Genomic DNA, 22611 nt, shown 5'->3' with positions numbered 1-22611 from the left:
CCACTAACCCAGAAATGTACCTCGGGTTAAGAACTTTACTTCAGGATGAGAACAGAAATTGTGCAGCAGCAGCGCAGCGGCAGTGGGAGGCCCCATTAGCTAAAGTGGTGCTTTGGGTTAAGAACTGTTTCAGGTTAAGAACGGACCTCTGGAACGAATTAAGCTCTTAACCCGAGGTACCACTGTATGAGCAAATGTAATGAGTGCAACCCTCACAGAAGCGCCACTGCTGCAAAGTATGTAGCATGTACGCACCTTTGTCATGATGGCGACACCCTGCCTCAAACCTTCAGGGGGAAGCAATTTTTATTTTATTTTGGTGATCTCCTATTTAGCCTAATCCCATAAATTTACCCTCCACATTTTTGCTGGAGCCTTGGTGTCACTGTAAATCATGCCTCTCCCATTCTGCTTGTACCTTTATTAGCTTTTTCACACCTTCCACTTTTAATTGCAGAGGCTGATCTCCAAGGCATTTGGGGATCCACTCACAACTCCACCCTGCTTAATTGTTTGGTGTTATCTCATTTCTTCCTTTTCATTTGTGTTCCCCAAAATTGGTGGGGATTTTTTTTTTAGGGGGGGAGGGGTGGGGTGTCTGGAGCTGGTTGTGTCTTTCCTTTTAACAACGACAACAAAGATGTTTTCATCTTTATACTTTTTCCCAAGCTTTTTTATTTGACTTTTCTCCATGTCCCTTTGGTTAACACAGTACACTGGCACCTCAGGCTAAGTACTTAATTCGTTCCGGAGGTCCGTACTTAACCTGAAACTGTTCTTAACCTAAAGCACCACTTTAGCTAATGGAGCCTCCTCCTCCTGCTGCTGCTGCTGCTGCTGCGCCACCGGATCACAGTTTCTGTTCTCATCCTGAAGCAAAGTACTTAACCCAAGATAATATTTCTGGGTTAGCGGAGTCTGTAACCTGAAACATATGTAACCTGAGATACCACTGTATTTCGGTAAACTTTACAGATTTGTGCCGGGATCCCTATGGGTGGAGAACCTTTTCCAGTGGAAGGGACACATTCCTTCAGAGCAGTCTTCTATGAGTGGTGGTGGGGCCAGAGGCAAAAGTGAGCAGAGCAATATCTTGTTAATTTTTACCTTTGGAAAGTAGGTTAGTTTCTTCACACTCGCAACATCCCTCTCTGTCTTCCATCTAAGCAAGCAGGGTTCAAGTACACATTCCTACCAGGCAAAAGCACTCGGGGGAGGGGTCCATGCAAAGTGTTGGGTGTGGCTTTGGTGGGCAGGTGGCCTGGGGAGACTCCTGACTCCTGGGTAGGGATGGGAAAATAAATCAACTTGGTTTTCTCTGTTTCTCATCTTTCCAGTCTTAAGCTTCTGGGTTTTTTTAAGTGCTCATGAAAATTCAATATCATTTCAGTGTGGATTTCTCATGGTAGACACGTTTGTATACAATGTTACACAATACGCACGTGTTTGCAAAGCAATTTTCCATAACAGAATTAATTTTTGTACAGTGTATCCACTAATACAGAGCTTTCCATATTTTTCATGTCGGTGACACACTTTTTAGTCATGCATCATTTCGCGACACCGTAATGCAGTTTTACTAGCAAACCAGAGGTTAAACTAACCCCTTTCCAGTGCCGTAGCGTGGGTTGTCAGCACCCGGGGCAAGGCAAGTAATTTGCGCCCCCTAACCCGTGGATTTTAGCACTCGAGCCAGGTAGGGGCAGAGAGCTGCGAGTGCGAGCGCGCCCCCCCCAGATGTTGCGCCCGGTGCGGTCGGCCCCCCCTGCACCCCCCACGCTACACCACTGCCCCTTTCCAGCCCCAAGAGGAACGCGGGGAGCGTTTGTGCGACACACCTACACACTGCAGCCGACACACTAATGTGTCATGACACACAGTTGAGAAAGCTCTGCACTAATATATGCATTTATACGCAAACTTTACACTAGCATATACATTTTTTTGTACACATTACTTGGCTAGAGAACTACACTGCAAATTTCAGAGATGTGCAAATTTCAAAGGATGCATGTATTTCATTCTGTGTGCAACTTGTTTCAGGAAGTGCAAATTAGGTAAGTTCACCTTTAAATGTGAACTGAATCGGATTTCTTCCCCATCCTTATTCCTGAGTGTCAGATAGGAAGTCCTGGAGGGCCTGAGGTCCACCCCCACCCCGGTTTACCTCTCACTCTCAATCTACCTCTTGTGTTGTTGTTTTTCACCCTTGTTTGGGCGTAGCTTCATGGACTTCTTGGATGCTCTTCAAGGCTCCTTTGGATCTGAAAGCTCAAGTTTGGGCTGTACTAGGATTCCATTTCTGGCTTAGTTGGTTCAAACTCCCTGCTGTTTTATCAATACAAAAAGGCACACCCAATGTCTAATTAAAACTGGAGCAATGCCATAGATCAATTGGTAGACCAGTGTTACTTAAGACCAGGTGTTATCTCACACTTCTTTGTAGCTGCGCATCTCTTTGATCTTAAAATGAAACCCTTTGGGCAATGGCAGCAACAAATTTAGAGAGTATTCACACTTTCAACCAGAACAACAAGAAGGATAGTGAAACTATGGGCAGTGTGCTGCGTAGGATATATGTTTAAGTGTTTGTGTCTTGGGCATGATTTCTTAGCTGAAGAGAGTTAAGGCCTGTGAGAGGCAAGAAAGGAAGAAAAAACAGGAGCATTGACACTCCTTGGGGTAGGACCCACAGCTTGAGTATTAAAATGGGTGTGACTCATCCAAGTCTTTTTGTTCCAGAAGAAGCCACACCTCTTGGAAAAAAGTTCTGAGTGCCAGACAGAAAATTGCCTGTGCGAAAGATACCAAGTTCATGTTTGAACAAGCAGCTTTGTGGATTTCTGCCAGTCGAACGAACACACACACACACACACACACACACACAAACACACAGTGATTTTGTTGTTTGATTAATGTGAATGGGTCAATTGCTCTGTTTCTGCTAGTGGCCAGACCGCAAGTGACACCCAGGAGGAGGCGACAGAGTCTTGGACAACATTAATATTTCTTAATGACTGTTGTTTTCTGAAGAGGCAATTCACCCGTAAGGGTGGAGCAGAGACCCAGTAGATGAGTGATGGGAAACAGTAGTTAATAACAGAGAGAGAGAGAGAGAGAGAGAGAGAGGGAGGGAGGGAGGGACGGAATTGTGAGTTGGCAGAAAGAGAAGCATATTGAGCTACAGGGCCTCTCATTGGGGATCTGTTGCCTGTTTGCCTCCATATGCACTGGCTCGGTACTTGTAAATAAAATACAAATATGTCCAAAGTCACTAGTGTATTTTTGGGCACTCTGCAAACAGAGGCAGTCCAAAATGGGAATGCAAACAACACTGAGAGAGAAAACGACATTGTCACAAACTGATCCCACTTTACTGAAGACATAGATAGGCTGTTGTCTTGATGCCCTGCTTCTGAGCTTTCCAGAGGCATCTGCCTGGCGGCTGTCAGAAACAGAATGCTGAACCTGATGGATGTTTGGTTCAATTCAGCAAGTCTTTTCTTAACTTCTTATGAAACAAGTCATGGGCGCTGTTCGTAGGAGCCAACTCCTAGGGGCCGAGTTCCGTTCACCCCCCAAAAAAATATTTGACACTCCCCCCCCCAGTTGCTGGGCATTGCCATTCAAATTGTGTGCATGTGCCATGTCTTGTGATCAGTTGTGCAGGGTGGAGCTTTTATTCAAGTTGGCACCCCAGCACTGTTTAATTTTCCAGTGGCGACCTGGAATCGGAAGATCCCAACTTTGGAAAGCAGTACTCAAAGTAGAGTAATCCAGATTTTCCTCTTTGTAAAAGCAATCATTTCTACACATCTATCCACTAACAACTTGGTTAGCCTGCGATAGGTCCATACCTTCCCATACATACACACTTCGCTTTAATTAAAAGCTACACAAAGAAGGCGTGTACACATGCCTTTGATGTTAATGAAGATAAGGATTTAGGCCTGGCAATCCTTGGATATTCTTAGGGAAGCCTCTCACTATGGCTCCAGCATGAGTAAAAACCTCTTAGGCAGGACTGATTCACAATTCTTCTTATTCACTAGGAACACTTTTTCGCAGTATTGCATGCATCTTCTCCAAACCTACTGATCTTCCCGAATGGAAAGCACCATTCTGCACACACACACACACACACACACACACACACACACCCTGTTGTGTTGGCACCATCTCTGCAGTCTCTGATCCACATAGGTGTTGCAAGAGGTGGTGCATAGATGGGAAAATTCCACCCCCTAGACAAGAATTGCCAGGAATCCAGTACAGGCAGGAAGAAAGAAGAGTGAAATGAAACTGTCAGCTAAAAAGCATCTAGAGAGCCTATGCATGCACGAAATGGCCAAACTAAGCACCAAGTGGTAGATCTGTGATCAGATTATTTTTCTTTCTTTTCTTTAAAGTATTTGCAGAGCCTGCTAGCTTGGACAGTGGAAGGGAGTTAACCATTTCCTTAGGTCACTGCCTTGCTCCATCGGGGCCACTCCAAGACACCACTTTTTTTGCACCACTGGAGAAAGCCACACAGCTACCTATGGCAGCAGTATATTCTTGCGTGTCTATTTATTATTAGATTTTAGATTTTACATCACAGAAATTCATCCTTTGTTAAACAATTTAGTAAATATATCTGAGGGTTAGAACTTGCCCAGAAATGGAACTGGACTCAGGGTGCGTTGGGTCACACCATACCAAGAGAATAGCTGCAGAATGGTGCACTCTCTCCTTAAGTGGGCTTTTTTGCACCCAGAAGTGCTAAACTACTATCGCCCTGTGACAATCATCTCTTCATTGGGCAAGATGCTGGCAGTCTAGCTTTAAGCACGCTTGGAGGAAAGTGCTTATCTGAAGTCTAGACCTAATCAAGTCTGGCTTGAGGCCCAGTCATGGCACTGAAAGCGCTTTGGTCATCCTGGCTGATGACATGTGTTGGGAAAAGATGGCGGGAGAGTGACTTTGCTCATTCTCCTAGACATCTCAGTGGCTTTCAATACATGGTTCTGCTCCTGCCTCCATTTACGGAAGAGGTAGTTATGGCTTGTCTAAGAACAGAAAGTAAGGTCCTGACAGAAAGATTTTTGAATGGGGGACTTTCTAGTTCAAAGCTTATAAAGCTACAGTCCTGTGCACCCATACTTAGGAGAAAGCCTGAGTGAACACAGTGGGTCTTAACTTCCAAATAAGCATGCTTAGGATTGCACCAACTATTACTGCCAGTACAGGTAATGTTTATAATAAAGGAGGGTTTCAGAAAGCCCCCTTCAAAGGGAAGGAAGAAAGCATAGCTTCAGTGGAAGGAGAAGTTACTTCAAGCTTCTCCTTCCACTGCCAGAAGCTGGAACTGAAGCACTCCCTCCTAATCGGTCAGATCCGCAAACAGTATTTATGGTAATATCCCACAGCCTCCTTCAAACACACAGCCACATGGCCAAGTGATGGCTCCAACTCCCCTAATTTCCTTTGTTTTGTAGATTTTTATGAGGTAGACCACAGCTTATCTTGTCTAATTCTGAGTAGGCTATGGCCTGTACCACAGTGATTTAATAAGCATTTATCGCAATGTTTCTAAATGGTTTTTTTTCCCCACTGACTGTGACAGAGTCCAGCATTTATAATGCAGGGAATTGTTCAAGAAAATGTCAAGGACAGCAAGTAATTAAGCCTGCTATTTCACTGTCAGAAAAGCCTTGTGTGAGGCAAGTAACATGATCCACTCTTGTCTATTGTCTGTGGTGCCAGCTGCGCTGCCTTACTCCACCTGAAGCAAAACTGCTTAGGCATTTCAAGTTTTTCGGCTGAGCTGTCCATCAGGTCTGACAAGACTGAAACTTCATTCACCACACCCTCTGTGAGAAACATTCTGGGCGCTTCATGGAAGCAGGCATGCAGTCCAATAAAGGTTTTTGAAATGCTCTTTGTCTTGTGCGAAATAACTCATAACTGAAGACATCCTGTGCAAAGTACTTAGAATAGTTCTGTCAAGGATGACGTATTTGGGAAGGAGCTATAGACAGAACTACCTCGCTGAACATGCTCAAGATGTAGAAGGACTGGATGAAGTCTTAATTTGCTCGCTTATCTGACTTGGATCCTGACACCCAAATTTCTTCCACGGGGGTCTCAGAAAGACTTATTCTGAGGTGGTCTGCCATACTGGGCGAGGAAGATCAGCATTGTTTAGTAAAGTTGTTAGGCCTTTCTCACCACCATGAGAACATTGCCATGCACACGCCTTCTGCTCTGTCAACCTGACAAATGACAAGTTATTTCAGCTGTATCTGCTAGAACAAAAACACGGGTAATGAAATTGCAGGATTCTTCTTTTTTTTAAAAAAAACACACTTTTGACTCCCGCTGACTTCAGTGGGAGAGAGTACCTCCGTAAGTCTCCTCCATTGAAATTCAGTGTTGTGTTTAACAGGGTTGTATTGAAAATATGATTTACTATTTTTCAGTCCCAAGGACATTATGTAATTGCGGCACCACCACTGAAAGGGCCTTCTCTGTGGTGGCCACCTTTCTAGTCTAATCTAGTCTAACCAATGAACCTAGAATAGGACAGGTATATAGAAGAGGGGGCAAGAGGTAGTCATGGAACTGGTGGAAGGTCTTCATGAAAATAGAGCAATGCTATTTGTCCAATTTCCCCTCTTAAAAATGAGTGTGAGGCAGGAACATTGCACATTTCCCCATCCATTGTGCTTTCTCAATGCTCCCCTTCTTCCAGCGGCAAATGTATGAACTAATGAACAGAATGGAAGCACATATGAAGGCAGTTAGTGACTGAAAGGATGCTCAACTTTACAGAGGACAATCCTCTATCTTAAGGGTCATCCCGTCCAATTTAAAGAACCATAAGAAGGGAAAACGGAGACCTCGAAGATGTCTGTCAACAACCAGCATATGGCACTGTCGATCAGCTGTTCGACAATGGAATTTGCTGCCAAGGAGTGTGGTGGAGTCTCCTTCTTTGGAGGTCTTTAAGCAGAGGCTTGACAACCATATGTCAGGAGTGCTCGGATGGTGTTTCCTGCTTGGCAGGGGGTTGGACTCGATGGCCCTTGTGGTCTCTTCCAACTCTATAATTCTATGATTCTAGGTACCCAGGTCACCTAGTTACAGTGATCCACATGGTAGTGAGATGTACTGTATTTTTATTTGAATTTTAGTTATTTGTTCTACAAGTGCATCTATCCATATAAATCTGTGCATGCAAATTTTATTTAAATTTGTGTAATGCATTGCCTCTTTTTGGAGCGAAAAGTTAAACCTTCCCTTATCCAGCTCCACGTCCTAACTGAATCCTCCCTCTCCCAGTGTCTGCCATTAATGTCTATGGGTTAATGGATCAACTACATTATATCTACTTTAGCTCGTAGTCTTAACATTTAAATTACATAATCAGCATTCACACACTTTATCAGCCATTTTAGCTAACTTGTTTCACCACTGACACTCTGATTTCTTTGTACTCTTACTGATACTCCTACTTGAAAATGTAATTAGTCAGATGCAAGTGATGCTACATGGTATTCATAGTGGGCAATTAGCTCACTGATTAAAAGATGTTATTATCATTTCATTTACATATCAAATTACTGTAGAGGCATTTCACATCTACAGATGCAAAAGCGGCATTTGGAATTTAATTTCTAAAATGAGACTTGTCTATTCTCAAACTCAAATTAGAAGTGATCCCTATTCTCAAATTCAAGTTAGAAGTAATCCCTTCTCATTTTGACTACGGTAATTTCAGATGTTTGAGTGAGGCAGGCTGAAGTCTGTCACAGGAAAGCAGTTTGCACCTGCTTTCTGCATTTTAAATTGCAGCACCAGTCTGATCCTTACACCTATTTTCAAGGAGCCCAGGAAGAATGCCAAATAGCCAGATTCCTTTGGCTCTTCACTCTGATGCACCTTAACTACTACCTTTCTAGTCAGTGTCACACAATTTAAAACAATCATTAAAATATTAATGCAATAGCAATAGTGCTTAAATTTTAGCACAGTTTTAAAAACTGACTTTAAAAACCCCACACTGATGAAATTGTGTCCATAGGCAAAATGGTTAATGTCTCACTAGGGTGGACAGAACATAGGATGGAACACGCACACAGAATTGCTATGCTGGTTGAAATGTGAAGTCAGCTGCAATTCTGTATGTAGCTTAATCGTGGAAGAGTTAGGACTGGGCAGCATTCAAAGCTCAGTCTGGAAGAACCCTTGTTTGTAAACACCAGCTGAACCTCTCCAGTCATTTTACCTCTCTTGTGAAGCAAGGCCTCTTGAACATTGCGCTTTAGTAATTCAGCTTTCTAATACGGTCCTTGCCTAAGGGGTCAAGGGAGGTAACACCAGCAGAAAACAAAACAAAATAAACCACACACAACAAAGGCACTTACCCAATTAAATGAACATTATTCACTTAGAATTAAGCTGATGATTTGGATGCCAGTATAAAGAGAAAAGTTTAACGGCTCTTCCACAAAGGTTCAAAAATCTGACAGTCTTCTCAGGAAAGGGAATCTGTTACAATATTATCGGCAACCACAGAGAATGACTTTTTTTGAGCCTGTTCGGCTTTAACTTGGTGTGCTCAGACTTACTTGGCCTTAAAGGTCTTTAAGAGATCTTTAATAGTTGATATAAGAAAATGTGTCCATTGGTTCATAGGAAGTAATTGTTTTTCGAATGATTGTACTGTGATTTTGCTACTATTAAAAATTAAACAAACTTTAAGGCATAAATATGGACATACTAAAGGGGGTGGGAGGGATGTGGGTGGTGCTGTGGGTTAAACCACAGAGGCTAGGACTTGTTGATCAGAAGGTTGGCAGTTCGAATCCCCGTGACGGGGTGAGCTCCCATTGCTCGGTCACTGCTCCTGCCAACCTAGCAGTTCGCACGTCAAAGTGCAAGTAGATAAATAGGTACCGCTTTGGCGGGAAAGTAAACGGCATTTCCGTGCGCTGCTCTGGTTCGCCAGAAGCGGCTTAGTCATGCTGGCCACATGACCCGAAAGCTGTACACCGGCTCCCTTGGCCAATAAAGTAAGATGAGCACCGCAACCCCAGAGTCGTCCGCGACTGGACCTAATGATCAGGGGTCCCTTTACCTTTAAAGGGGGTAGGGTATCCCTGGTCAAGCATACCATTTTAAAACAAATCACACACTCCATATATATACCCCCGACACAACCTGGTAATCTGCATTATTTCATCTAGAATAACCAGGGCTGGTTCACGACCCTTAGCTGCCTGATCCGGAATAGTAAATGGTATTTGGTCAAGGTCAAGGTACATATTCCCCTCCTTTGGAAGGAAGGACTGGATAGACATGTAATAAATAAAGTATTGGGGTAGGGGCCAGTTAAGCCCCACCCCACACAATTGATCACATGACGTGGCACATGTACATCATTTGAATGGCAATGCTCATCAACTTTGTGATGTGATATAATGAAAAGATGTTCAAAATAACGTTCGTAAAAAGCTTTTCTCTTGGGAATTATAGGAACAGAACTACCTAAAATGTATAGAAACATATTCATGTATGTGACCACAGTGGCAAGAATGTTACTTGCCCCAAATTGGAAAGAAAAAGAAGTCCCAGCAAAGGAAGAACAGATACGAAAACCTATGGAATACACAGAAATGGCAAAACTTGCCGGAAGAATAATAAATCAGGGTAACAAACTTTTTATAAAAGAATGGAAATGGTTTATTGAACATTTACAGATAAATTGTAAACAGATAAAAACATTGGCAGGATTATTGCAATAACCTGCAGCTTCATAAGAAGATGAATAAATGAACAAATAAAGTTAATTTGGATATGCAGAAGATATGAAAAATTTCAAGAACCGCAGAAAGCGGGGAAAGGAAGTCAAGTTTTGAAATGTCAAAAGGATTGTAAAATCGGTGAAACGTATAAATTCGAAAAGGATAAATAAAATTTAAAAAAACTTTGTGGGGGGGGCGGTCCCCTCGAACATTCGGCCCCTAGGAGTTGGCTTCCTACGCCGACCGGTCGGGAAAGAAGGAGGTTTTCTCCCACGGAGCTGCCAGGCGCAGCCCAGCCCCTCCGCGCGCTTTCCCCAGGCTCCTCGCCGCCCAGGGTGGGGCCAGCCGGGCCTCGACGCTTTCCTTTCCCCCTGCGCGCTAAGGACGCCTGAGCGAGGCGGGCGTCGGCTCCCTCGCCTCTGGGTTGGGCCCAGGTAAAGGCGGAGAGAGAGAGATGTCAGGAGGGAGGGCGGCCCGACACGCAGCACTCTTATGAGTGTCCCACAGTCACCGGGCGAGGGCTGGGGGGGGGGTGGAGGGCGGCGGCGGCTCCACGCCCAGGCTTGCAAGTTGAGCAAAGCATTCCCCAAGGTGCGGCTTGGCCTCTCCGGTGCCAGCAGGGAGGGGACTGGCCGGTCTCCTCCTCTTCCCCAGTCCCCGCCCGCCGCCACCATCTCCAGTACCGCCGCGCCTTCGGCTGCCTCCTCACCTGGACGCCGCCGCGGCTGCTCAGCACCACCACCACCTGCCTCTCTCTCTTTTTCTTTCTTTCTGTTTTCCTTTAAAAGTTCCTACCTTGCTCTTCATTCGACCCCTCCCTTCCCCTTCAGATCCCCTTCCCCTCTTTAACGCCCACCCCCGGCCTTTGACCTCCATTTTGCCTCGCCACCTTTGCACGCTTTCTCTTTTTTTGGACTCTGTCGCTTTTGGGGTTGCCTGCCTGGTTCTAACTCCTTGAGGACTTGCGCCTTGCGAAGGCCGCTTGCTGCCGGGCGTTGGAGGGAGGGGAAGAAAGCGCACGAGAGCGAGCGAGCCAGAGGGGAGCAGCCTTTCGCCCGCCAGAGAAGTTCATGCTTTTGCTCTCATCTGTGGGTTTCCTTTTCTGATTCTGAGGCACCCAAGTCTGAGCCAGCCCAGCCGCCAAGATGAGCATCAACGGATCCCACCCCAGGATCAACACGGTGGGGAGGATGGTCAGAACCGACTCCGGGCCGGATATGCGCTATGATATTAACAACCATGCGATGCTGAGCGGCGGCGGAGGTGGAGGAGGAGGAGGAGGAGGAGGGGGAAGCAGCCATACCCACACTCATAAGATGTATTACATCCAGAAAAACTACGGGGACATGAGCTCGGAAGGCTACACGTAAGTGCAACCAGTCTAGAGATCTTCCATCCTGATCTTCGTATTTTCCAGTTGGAAACAGACGCACGCGTTAAGGCGCGCATTTGTAGCTCGCTGTTGCTAACCCGAAGCGGTTTATGGAATGGTTCCCACCCTTGATTGTAATCAAAGCTCTCTGAATGTGAATAATAAATCCATTCATTCATTTGATGCCGCCCCTCCCCATTTTCCACATTGCACTAAATTTATCGGTGGAGAAGATAGTGGTTGCATTTGGAGTATTTCCTCCGGGGCCTCTTTAAAAAGAAAAGTGAGCGCGCGGCGAAGTTGAGAACTTTTTGTTGCTGGTTCTCTGCAGGTTCTGTGTTTTGAAGTCTGGCTCAGTTACTGTTTGTTGTTGGATTTTAGAGCGGGGGGGAGGGGAGAGAAGGGGCTGATGAGAACTCCTTGCAAGTGGGGGGTAGGGAGGAGGAATGCTCGGGGGTTTCCACCAGTTACCTCAGCCCCATTGAAAATGTAAAGTTTCATGGCGGCTCTTGTCCTTATCTCTTACATGCCTTTGACTGATAACCTCCTGGATGAGTTCCAGCTAAGTTTTCCCAGATAAGGATTCTTTGCAGTAAAAGAGACTTCCTTTGTGAGTGGGAGTTGCCAAAAATCGAGGCTGAGAACGTCTTCATCCTTATCCAGTTCTTTAAAGTGATACAACTGCTGAACGATAATTAAATGTCACTAGCTTTCCCATGAGAAAGACTTTCAATTTATTGCCCCGAGAAAGAAAAATGTGTTATGTTTTCCTGTTCAGAAGGCACTGCTGTTTACAAGATAACATGCACCTGTGAACCACTTCACACATTACATTTCCTATGAAGCTTTTAAGTGCACCCAAAAGGTATGCCACAAATGTTTTCCAAACAAACGTATCAGATTTATCAGGGAGCAGTGACTGACCTCAGCGTCTTGTGAATTGTGCAGTCCTTCACATGTGTAGTTCAGTAAACATGCATGTAGTGGGAAGCTGTAGACATTTGTGACTCGACGGTGCTCATACATGCAGGTTGTGGTATTTCTAACGTGGAAGTGCATTCTGTAGAAGGAAAAAATTGACATAGGAAACATTCCTTTGTCTTGCTTTATTATTTACATTTGATTGGTTTTCTTTGAACTGTGGCTCATAATGTGGTTTCAATGGTGTGGTTCAGCTGTGGAAGAGGTGGACTAACTGTGATGGGAGTGCTCTTCTGAGCATTGCTCTTTTTACTGAGTCTGATACCGTCCCACACATTTTACTTGCAGATTAGAAGTTACCAACTTCTGAGGAATGTGTTTTGCAGTTCAAGTTCGCAGAAATTTCTTCCTCCTTTTCTTTTAACAAAGGCCAACTGCTTTGCTTAATGAGTTTCAGCAGGTTTTTTTTTTACTATCTGGGTTGTAGTTTGTTAGACAGCTCAGAAAGGACTTTTCCTCTGCACCATGGACACCTCCAGATCCGTGTTTTACTACTGAATTGTTGCTCTTGACACAATCATCAGGCACTACTCATGGATTGATCCTACTTTATTAGTTGTTTGGGAGTGCTTGCTCAAATGCTTCCACTTCAATGCTCTCAGCAGGAGCTAAATTGCCACAAAAGGTGGGGGGAGGACTCCCTTTGCTATGCAAAATTAGGGGATTTCAGCAGAAAGTTACTGAAGAAGTACTAGAAATGAAGCAGGATGACCAAGGCAAAACTTTTCCAGGTACAAATCCGGGTTGCATATAGCTGCTCTGATTAGCATCATGAGCTCAAATCATCATGAATGTGCAGTAAAAATGACACCTGGAAGCTATTCCAGTAATGGTGCCACATTGGTGTGTGGTGTTCTAGGAATGTAAAAATTCCCAGAGGAATGTAGATAAGCTGCTATAGGAAACGAAGGACAAGTTGATCTGTCGGCATGAATGATAAAAATACAAGTTCACAGTCCACCTTGCAACGCAGCTGTTTACTTTTTTGGAACTTGGGCTGCACTTTCTGTGTGGGCGTGTATCCACAGGCAGCTGGTAAAACAGCGTGCTTGTTTTCAAGTCCCCCTAATGTGTTCTGTGTTTGAAGAATCATTCCATTCTCATCCCCACCCTGCCCCATAACCCTTGGCACTTTATTTCTTCTGCTTTGTTTATATTGCTTCTCCCCCCCCCCCATCCTCCCGAGAAACTGGGTGTAGGCAGCTTAGCAGGGCAGCTTCATATATATATATTACCTATTTATTTGCAGTATTTACCGTATATACCACCCAATGACAAAAAAGTTCTCTGCAAGGCTTATAAGCAAAATTAAAACAGTAACATACAATAAAGCAAAGTGACAACAAATCCAAAACAGACTATAGCAGCAGAGGATAACATCAGTACAAGTGATCTGAAAAGGACTAAAATTATATTTCAGATTGAAAAGCCTGGGAAAATAAATTATTCACCTGATGCTGAAAAGACCATAATGGAAATTTTACATACATTGTTCATGTGCAATATATCGAGTTTGAACCACGTCATACATCAGAACAGTTGCAGTAGTGTATTTTTGCGTGGAAGCAAATCGAATCAGCATTTGTGGGTCTTGTAAAAACTCCAGCAGAAGTGTTGTCTCAGTGGTATGCACTCAGAATATATTTGCTTAAGGCTAGAAACCTAAACTCTTCTTCAAGTTGGGATACATAACCTAATTCATCCTAAATTGTTAATCCCCGTTTTACAGATGGGGAATGGAGGTTGAAAGAGATCTGCCTTAAAAGTACTCACTGAGTGAGTTAAACGTATTGAGTGAGGATAAATGGGGTTAAGTTCCCAGTCTATTGAATCATGCCTTTCTCTTGATAACAGCAGCATCTAGTGGGAGATGTGCCCGTGTGAATGAAATCTCACAAATGAACACATGGGTAGAGCTTTCATATGTTACATCACCACAAACACAATGTTCTTCAGTGGAATCAGTTCATATATTAAGTACATAAGGTATGTGCACCAGTTCTAGCGGTACAGTTCTGGAGCATTCTGGGCCCAGTTCTTCCCTTCTAGAAAGTAAGCCTTAATGACCTTGGAAAACGTGAGGATTCCCTATATATATGGACATTCAGCCACCCCCCCAACCGGCTAGCTCAGCAACAGCTATGCAGAGGCAAGATAGTATTTAGCATATGCAGTACAATCTGTGATCATGGGCAGGCACTCTTGCGGATGTGGAAAATGGCAGCAATGCAGCAGGTTAAATATTTTGCCAGGCTGATTAATTTCACCTGTTGGATTTTTACTTGTCATGTAGCTGTTAAGTGCACAGGAGCCCTGAAGGAATTAAACCTGGCAACCTTACACAGGATTCCAGGAACTTTTCCTCTCCATTGGAATTAATACCATGATGCTTATATGGGTGTTGAAAAGTTCAGGGCTCTATAAGTATAGGTTGACTTTAGCAGCCATGTTTCTTCATCTCATTATTACTCTTCCTTTTGTGTAGGACTGAATAACTGAAGGTGCTCTGAGCTGTTCCATCATTTTTTCCAGTGTGCTGCTGTTGCAGATCAACTCCTTTGTGCTTGTGTGGCTGAACAGGGCCACCATACAAGCCTGTTGATAAATAAGACTTCAGTCCTAACTCCACATACCGTGGAATAAGCTCTGTTGAATCCAATAGAACTTGCTTCTGAATTGACATGGTTAGGACTGCAGCCTAACTGAAGGTATGCAACAGATGTTCCTGGTTCATTATGACCCTAGTTTGAATCCCTGTATAAAAAATGCTGTACAAGTAGATATGCTAAACTATTTATATAATTTTGTACTTTTTCTGTTGCACAACTGGAGGCTAAGTTTAGGGCTGGTTTCCACAAATTTAGTATCTTGCAGAGCTTTATTACAGAAAGTTGAGTTACTTGTGAGTATAATTTGGTGCCTAAATTAATAAAGGAATGCTGGCTCCGTATTGTTTCAAAAGGAGCTGCCCGCTTGTTTGTTAATCAGTGATTTACTAGTTAGAACTGCACATAGTATTGCAAGTTTCGCAATGTCTTGTTTTCTTGTATTTCACAGGTTAAACCTTATCTGGGCCCAAATTGGAGTCTGATTACATGGCAGATTTACACCCTTGTCAGCCCAGCAAAAGCTGCCAGCAATTTAATTACTATCCTATGTAACCTCAGAAGAATGTTTCAAGATAGACCTTGCTTTTGTCTTTAGTGACAGCATAGCTTATCCATGAATTCATCCCATGAGTTCCCTTGCTGAAATTAGTTCAGATTAGATTAGTAAACCTGGTACCAGAGGAAGTGCAGTAGGCAATAGAAGGCTGTAAAAACAGTAACTCCTATCCTTCCGACAACTAGTGATTTTCCTGAAAAGCATGCAGCATTTCAGAGGGGCCCTTGTTAAGCACAGAATTCAGTGCATTTTTTCTTTATTTCTCTTTGTTCCCTTTTTGCCTGCAAAAACTTCGGAAACCTTGCACACTTCTCGGATATGAGTCTTGAGGATCAGGCGTTTAGCCCATTTATTATTTTTTTATGAACTGCATTCAAACAGAAATACTGCTCTCTCTGTGTGTGTGAGTGAGAGAGAAATATGGAAATTTAAATGCAAAAGTGACGATACTTCCATCTGAGTTTCAGCATAGTTACCTTTGGGGCGGAGTCTCTGTCCTGCCGAGGCTTATTCTGTCGCCCTTTGTTCATTTTATTAACTAGTACCTTGCTCAGGTAGCATTGCCAGCCTCTCCCTGCCCTGAGGGCTTGAGCAAGCTGTCTCTGTAATGTTCCCAGCTTCTGTAACCCTGGGAACTGAGGAAGAGGGTGGTTTCTGTGGAACCTCAATTGACAGGGAATTACACTGCTGCCCTCAATTGCCAGCCTGTTTCTGCAATTCAGTTAAAAAAAAATTTTTATAACACCCTTAGCACTGTTTTAAACCAGCAATCCCTTTGAATTGTGTACACTGCAGAGCACAATAGTTAAAGCTACTCCCAGTAGGTTTGAGAGAAACCAAAGGTCTTTATATACCTCTTACGCAGGCATAGGCAATCTCGGCCCTCCAGATGTTTTGGGACTACAACTCCCACCATCCCTGACCGCTGGTCCTGTTAGCTAGGGCTGATGGGAGTTGTAGTCCCAAAACATCTGGAGGGCCGAGTTTGCCTATGCCTGCTCTAGTGGTGTTGGCTTCTGTAACTACAGGGTGGTGCTTGCCTCCTGTCGACACACAGTCTTTGCAAGTATTTACTCGACGAACATCCGCAGCACTATGCTATTTGTACAGGTGTGTGTTGACGGGGGGCAGGCGGTCCACATATTTATTTTGCTCAGATCTTTAGCCAGTTTGATGTAGGATCCACAACAGTGATGCTGAATGAGATTAAAATGATGGTGCACCATGTGGTAGAGCAGTGTGGGTTCCCAAATTGTGGTCCATGGATCATTGATGGGTCACAAGCCTCATTGAGGAAGTCTGTGGCACGTCCTCATTCAATGTCCGTATTGTTTTTTAATTGTATTTCCCCCTCTGCTCTGCAACATCTTCCGTTTCTTAATGTTGCATGCGTTTTAATGGTGTTAAAATTAGAATTCTATGAAATGCGAATTGCAATACAATAAAATGCAAGGAGCAATAAAAAGACAATTTTAAAAAATGTACAGCATCTGGCACAGCACATTACATTTGTGACACACACCATTGTAATAATTAAGAGGTCCACTAAGACCATCAACAATTTCCAGGCCTACGTTGGGGGGGAAACCTTGGGAACCACTGTGATAGAGCATTGAATAATTATGATGATAAAACATGTCTGCTGAAAATATTATGATTCTGTACTTAGTACAGTACTTAAAAAATAAATAAATCCTGCCCTGCCCCATGTAGTTCAGAGTACTCACCTATTTTCTCTTAACTACAACCCTGCAAGGTAAGCTAAGAGATTGTAACTGGCCTAATGTCACCTATTGATTTTGCTGGCTGTGTGGAAATTTGAACCTGGGTCTCTCGAGTCCAAACTCTTAACCACTACATCCCTCTCACAGCTTCTCCTCCTCACCACCCCAGACCCCCATTTAGGCTTGAAAACATCTGTCTACTGCTACCAGCAGAAGGTTATTTTCAAGCCTAATTCCAGCATGTAGCTTCTTGATCTCTTTACCTGGTGCTTTTATAACAGGATGGCCATCTTCAGCCAGGGGATTTTCTCCATCATGCTGTTTGGAGGTACAGAGGTTTATAGAATAATTTGCATGCGTTGTCTTAGAAATCCTACCAGTGACATATACCGAGGTCAAGGTTATTAAGTAGCTTGCATCAGGTTACCTAGAGAGTTCGTGGCAATATTTACCTGGGGATTTCCTGCCTCACAATTCGCACTCCCAGTCACCATGTTACCACTATTCAATACCCCACCCCCCAGTAACTGTTTCCTTTAAAGTTGGTCTGCATAAGGTTTCCAAGTGTATGGTACCTGCATTGATACTTAACAATCATAACAGCCGCTTCAGAATCTGCTATAGCAAATGTCCTTCCGATGTAACTTGCACAGGCAAGTCGGAATAGCAGACTGAACAGTCATGCAAAGACCAGAATTGCAGCTTAATTTTTTTAAAAAGAAATTGGGATCTTCCTATGTCTCCGTTTTCAGAGCCCTGCCCTGTGTGAATAAATACACCAAGTCTCTTCTTTGCTAATAAAGGAAGGCTGCCACCCCATCACGATATCCCAAGTTGTGTGTTAGGAGTGTCCTGTATATGCCGTGACTAATGAAATGATCACACGATAAAAAGCAGAGAGCAGAATCTGCTTGCCAAGTACTCTTCAATTGTACATAGCTAATTATTGCAGGTGGGTTAGCTCAAGAGAGGGAGAGAGAAATGATAATAATAAAATAAACCCACTAGAAGCAAAGAGCTGCAACACAGTGAATCTTTAGTCATGAGGAACTACAAGAGGGATAAGCCTTTCATTAGAAAAATGGGCGAGACCTCTTTGCCACAGACTCTGGGAGAGCTGCCCATGAAGCATTGTCAAAAAGTTGGGTGTGCTGAGGCAGCATGCTTGATGCCCAGATATTGTGTCATCAACTGTGATGATTCTCTTTTAAGTCAAATGATATGGGGTACACAGCCCTAAAGGAGTGAAGCCAATGTGTCATAGTGGAAAGGCTGCAACACAAAGAAGTCCTGTGTTTAAATCCCTATTCGGGCCCAGATTTTTAGTCTGCTACTCTCTTAACCATGGCAAATGGATCAGAAGTAGGTTGTGGGCTTGTATAATCCTCCTTTTAATCACCATTCAGTATTACTTACGCACTGTTGCTAACCATGGCGAACACTTAAAAAGGTTGTTTCTTGATCAAGGTCTTGCATGCCGACTTTAACTCTCATTTCAAGAATCGGTTGAAAGAATTGGGAACCATAGTTAGCGATGGTTTGCATGTAATGCTGAACCATGGTTAAGGAGAACAAAGCAAGGGGAATTAATGCTGGAGAGTGACTATGCTAGGAAAGTGCAGGGAACTACAGTGGGGGATAACGTCACTGGATAATCCCTGGGAAGATTAAATGTTTTGTTTTGCTGTTACGATTCTCCAAAGCTAAGAAGGGGCAGTGTTTTGTGTGACCTCAGGCTGTTGTTAGCATTTTAAAAAGGAAGTAAAGTTCTTTACGATTGCAGAGACAGGTTTGCCTTATTTATTTATTTATTGGAGCAATTTATTAATTGCTTCATTTTTTAAAAACAATGTATAAAAGGTATAAAATTTGTAATTATCCAAATAGCCTCCAACCTATTAAAAAAAACCAAGCAAACAGGCTGCTTGGCACATTCCTGGGTTAGTTTTGAAAGGGACAGACATTGGATCCGTCTTATTTGTGCCATTTAACCTTTTAAAAGTTTAAGAAACAAAACCAGTGGAAACCTAATCATAGCAGCATTCTGCAGCTGATGTGGAATGGGTGTGTGAACTCTTTCAAAATAGTGATTACTAATGGTGTAGATTTACACTTGATTTTCATTTCTGTGCAAGTTGCATTCAACCACAGTTGTAAATGCCAACAAATTTTTATACAGGGGTTTAATCTTTTCGGTGGGGGAGTATCCAATCTTGTTGGCAGTGAAGTTCACAGTTGTGTATGTTTAAGGTCGCTTTGGGATTTAAAAAAGGATAAGAAGAATGTGATGGATCATGGCTGTGTGAACAATTGATAACTGGGACTCTTTCAGAACATCTCCACCAGTAGATAATTTTTAATCAGATGTGTCTGACAGGTACTTTAGAAGAGAATCTTGGCAGACCTTAGAGCAGGCATAGGCAAACTCCGGCCCTCCAGATGTTTGGGACTACAGTTCCCATCATCCCTGACCACTGGTCCTGTTAGCTAGGGTTGATGGAAATTGTAGTCCCAAACACCTGGAGGGCTGAGTTTTCCTGTGCCTGCCTTAGAGAGCCCCGCAGTGGGACAGAGCACATTGTATGATACACTTGACAGTGAGGAGTCCTGTCCTCAGTGATCCATGGCATTTCCCCCAGCGCTTTCTATTCATTTTGAAATTAGAGCATCTCCTGAAATGTTCTGTACCTCTGATCTCATATATTTACCCACCTTAAGACCGTGGTAATACGTTGCATCAATATACAGAAAAATTAATGCACATAATAACTGCTTAACTCCCTTTTTCTCTACGCCTCGTAGGCTACATTATTTCTTTAAGGGTTACCATGTGTAATTAATGTCAGAAGTTACTGTTGCCTGCATTATCTCCAAGTGATGCATCAGTGACTGTACAAAGTCCTTCAATGATTTAATCATGGCATACTGTATTCCCCCTCCCCGCCTTTGCATCTGACTTCTTTTATCCAGGGTGCCTTTCATTGTAATCCCATGCTTGTTCAGACACGTTGGTTGGGAGGTGAAAATAGAAAGCACAGTTCCTTTTTTCACATGGGAGAATTGCTTAATTATTTAAATATGAGCAATAAGAAGTTGCAACTAATTCTTGTTATGCACGTGCACACACACACACACACGTAGCTTATCTAAAAGCAACACTTAAAAGTAGTTTTTAACCATTCCTAAAATTTAATAGTAGTCAAGAGTTTTGCTTGTGGGGCCCCACCTGAGTACTACTTCCCTGAGGTTTCTTCCTAGGGTGGTGTAGAGTTGTCTGCCCACCCCACCCACATCCAAGGAAGGGTGTGTGTCTGGGTAGGGCTCATAGGCAGCCATTTAAGAGTTTACAATCTAAATAATAATAATAATTAGGGCCAGCTAGTGATCAGCCTTTGTGTGAAAGCGTAAAAAATGAGAGGAGTCCTATTCCCATTTACCTCAAACTCAAACGGACTCCACTCAGGGTGGAGCAACTGTATCACATCTGTGCATACCTGGGCATGCATTCTCACATGCGCACACTTTGCTCTGACCTTTCCATACAAGTTGGACAACTTCTGTACATACAGCTGAATGAATTGGGCTATGCACACTCATGTTAGCTGCCTCATGCAGTAAGCCCAAAGCACTTTGCTGAGCTAGGCCCAAGTACGGAGCAAAAAACAGTCCTTTTTTGGGTGATATTCTTTCTCTGTGACACTTGGGGTGCATGGACTGTTTACAAAGGGGGACATGAAAAATCTGACAGGTGGCTGTTGCTGAAAGTATGCAAAAGTTGTTGATTTGCAAACAAAAAATGACACCTAGCAGTTCAAAAACGCATGCAGGGAGAATGGTAGGAAATGAATATTTTCATTATTTCAGCAGAAATGTTTCATTTACTCTCTCTTCCCCCCACAGTGCAGGATATTGTTGGCTCCTCTGTTCATTCAAGGAGGGGACGTACACAAAATGAATCGAAAGCTTCCTTTGCCTTCTTCCAGTCCCTTACCTGAATTCTGGGCCAACAAACGCCAGTCTCTTATCTGAGTGCTGGATCAACAAATATAGGTGGTCCTTCCTATAATGCCCTTGCTCTGAGCTGGAGGGAACACAATTTCCTCAACAATAACTGTGAGCAATCTACTCGCAAAGCCTCCTGTCACCCCTTGATTGAGTTCTACCTACCCTTTAGGAGGCATGCCTATAAACTTCACTTTATGGCTCACAGTGGCATCAAGGTGCATTATGGATGCTGGTAGAGTTTACGTTTTCATGGGAGAAAATAGGTGGCTGCTTCTACTTCTTTGGGGGTTCACAGACTGCTTTGGGGGTCCACCTCTCTGCTTTTTCTCTTCTGCCTACTTCAAGGGCTTTGTCTAAAGTGGGAGGATGGGCATGAGAAGCATATAGACTGGAGAAGGCATCAACAGGAACTCTGCGTACACGAGGTCACATAGGTGCCATGTTTCTCCTTAGAAGTCTTCTCCATTTGGCCTGGAAGGCGGACTTGACAGAGCCATGCCCACCTGTGCTTCACCTGGCATCTTACAATGCCATGCATGGAACAGGTGAAGCCACGACACCCAGTTCCAAAAGAAGAATCTGGAAGATTTAGGAACCCTGCTTGAATATGTCGTTTCTGAGTTTGGTTCCTTTTTCTGGCATCCTGCACGGCAGCAATGCAGCAATGTTAGAAAAAATAGTACGCAATTCACGTAAGCAACACCTTGTTAATATCACCTTTTTAGCAGAAACTGTTAGCGTTTTAGCAGAAATTTGGTGTTTACAATAAAAATATTGGCAAATGCTTCAGTTTTCACAACACTCTGCTCTTTATTGTTGAACTCTTTAACATGTTGTCTATCCTTAACATTTGAGACTTCGAAGCACATACGTTTCAGTAATCCTTGAGTGCTAGCCAGGTGCAAAAAATGGCACCCAGACTTTTTGAGGTGCTCGCAAATGGAGAATCTTTAGGCGCAAAATGCTAATTTCGAAGTCTGAGTGCAAGTGTCAAACCTAGCAGTTGCTCAAACATCACCTATTCACCTTTCCCCAACCTTATTTATGGTGCCCCATGATATTCTTGTAAAGAAGCTGGTAAAATGCGGTCTTGACTATGCTACCACTCAGTGGATTTGTAACTGGCTGACTGACCGAACCCAAAGGGTGCTCATCAATGGTTCCTCTTCATCCTGGAGAAGACTGACTAGTGGGGTGCCACAGGGTTCTGTCTTGGGCCCGGTCTTATTCAACATCTTTCTCAACGACTTGGATGATGGACTCAAGGGCATCCTGATCAAATTTGCAGATGACACCAAACTGGGAGGGGTGGCTAACACCCCAGAGGACAGGATCACACTTCAAAACGACCTTGACAGATTAGAGAACTGGGCCAAAACAAACAAGATGAATTTTAACAGGGAGAAATGTAAAGTATTGCACTTGGGCAAAAAAAAAATGAGAGGCACAAATACAAGATGGGTGACACCTGGCTTGAGAGCAGTACATGTGAAAAGGATCTAGGAGTCTTGGTTGACCACAAACTTGACATGAGCCAACAGTGTGACGCGGCAGCTAAAAAAGCCAATGCAATTCT

The 22611-nt window shown here is 43.5% G+C and overlaps 1 protein-coding gene across 3 annotated transcripts in view; it reads left to right on the top strand.

Annotated features, from left to right (window-relative positions):
- Positions 1-10484: 10484 nt before the first annotated feature.
- DSP (desmoplakin) overlaps positions 10485-22611 on the top strand; it is a 48747-nt gene continuing 36620 nt past the window's right edge. For 2 of the 3 annotated variants that reach the window (XM_081014572.1, XM_081014571.1), the window contains exon 1: positions 10486-11154. In XM_081014572.1, coding sequence (XP_080870698.1) covers positions 10934-11154 — 221 coding nt within the window. In that variant the 5' untranslated portion in view covers positions 10486-10933. Of the gene's footprint in view, positions 11155-22611 lie in introns of all 3 variants that reach the window. The other variant, XM_081014570.1, reaches the window with a different exon arrangement.

The sequence above is a fragment of the Podarcis pityusensis genome (assembly GCF_964106645.2).
Source record: "Podarcis pityusensis genome assembly, chromosome: 7".
NCBI lineage: Eukaryota > Metazoa > Chordata > Lepidosauria > Squamata > Lacertidae > Podarcis > Podarcis pityusensis.
The sequence above is the reverse complement of the archived record's forward strand: the minus strand, read 5'-3'. Positions and strand labels throughout refer to the sequence as shown.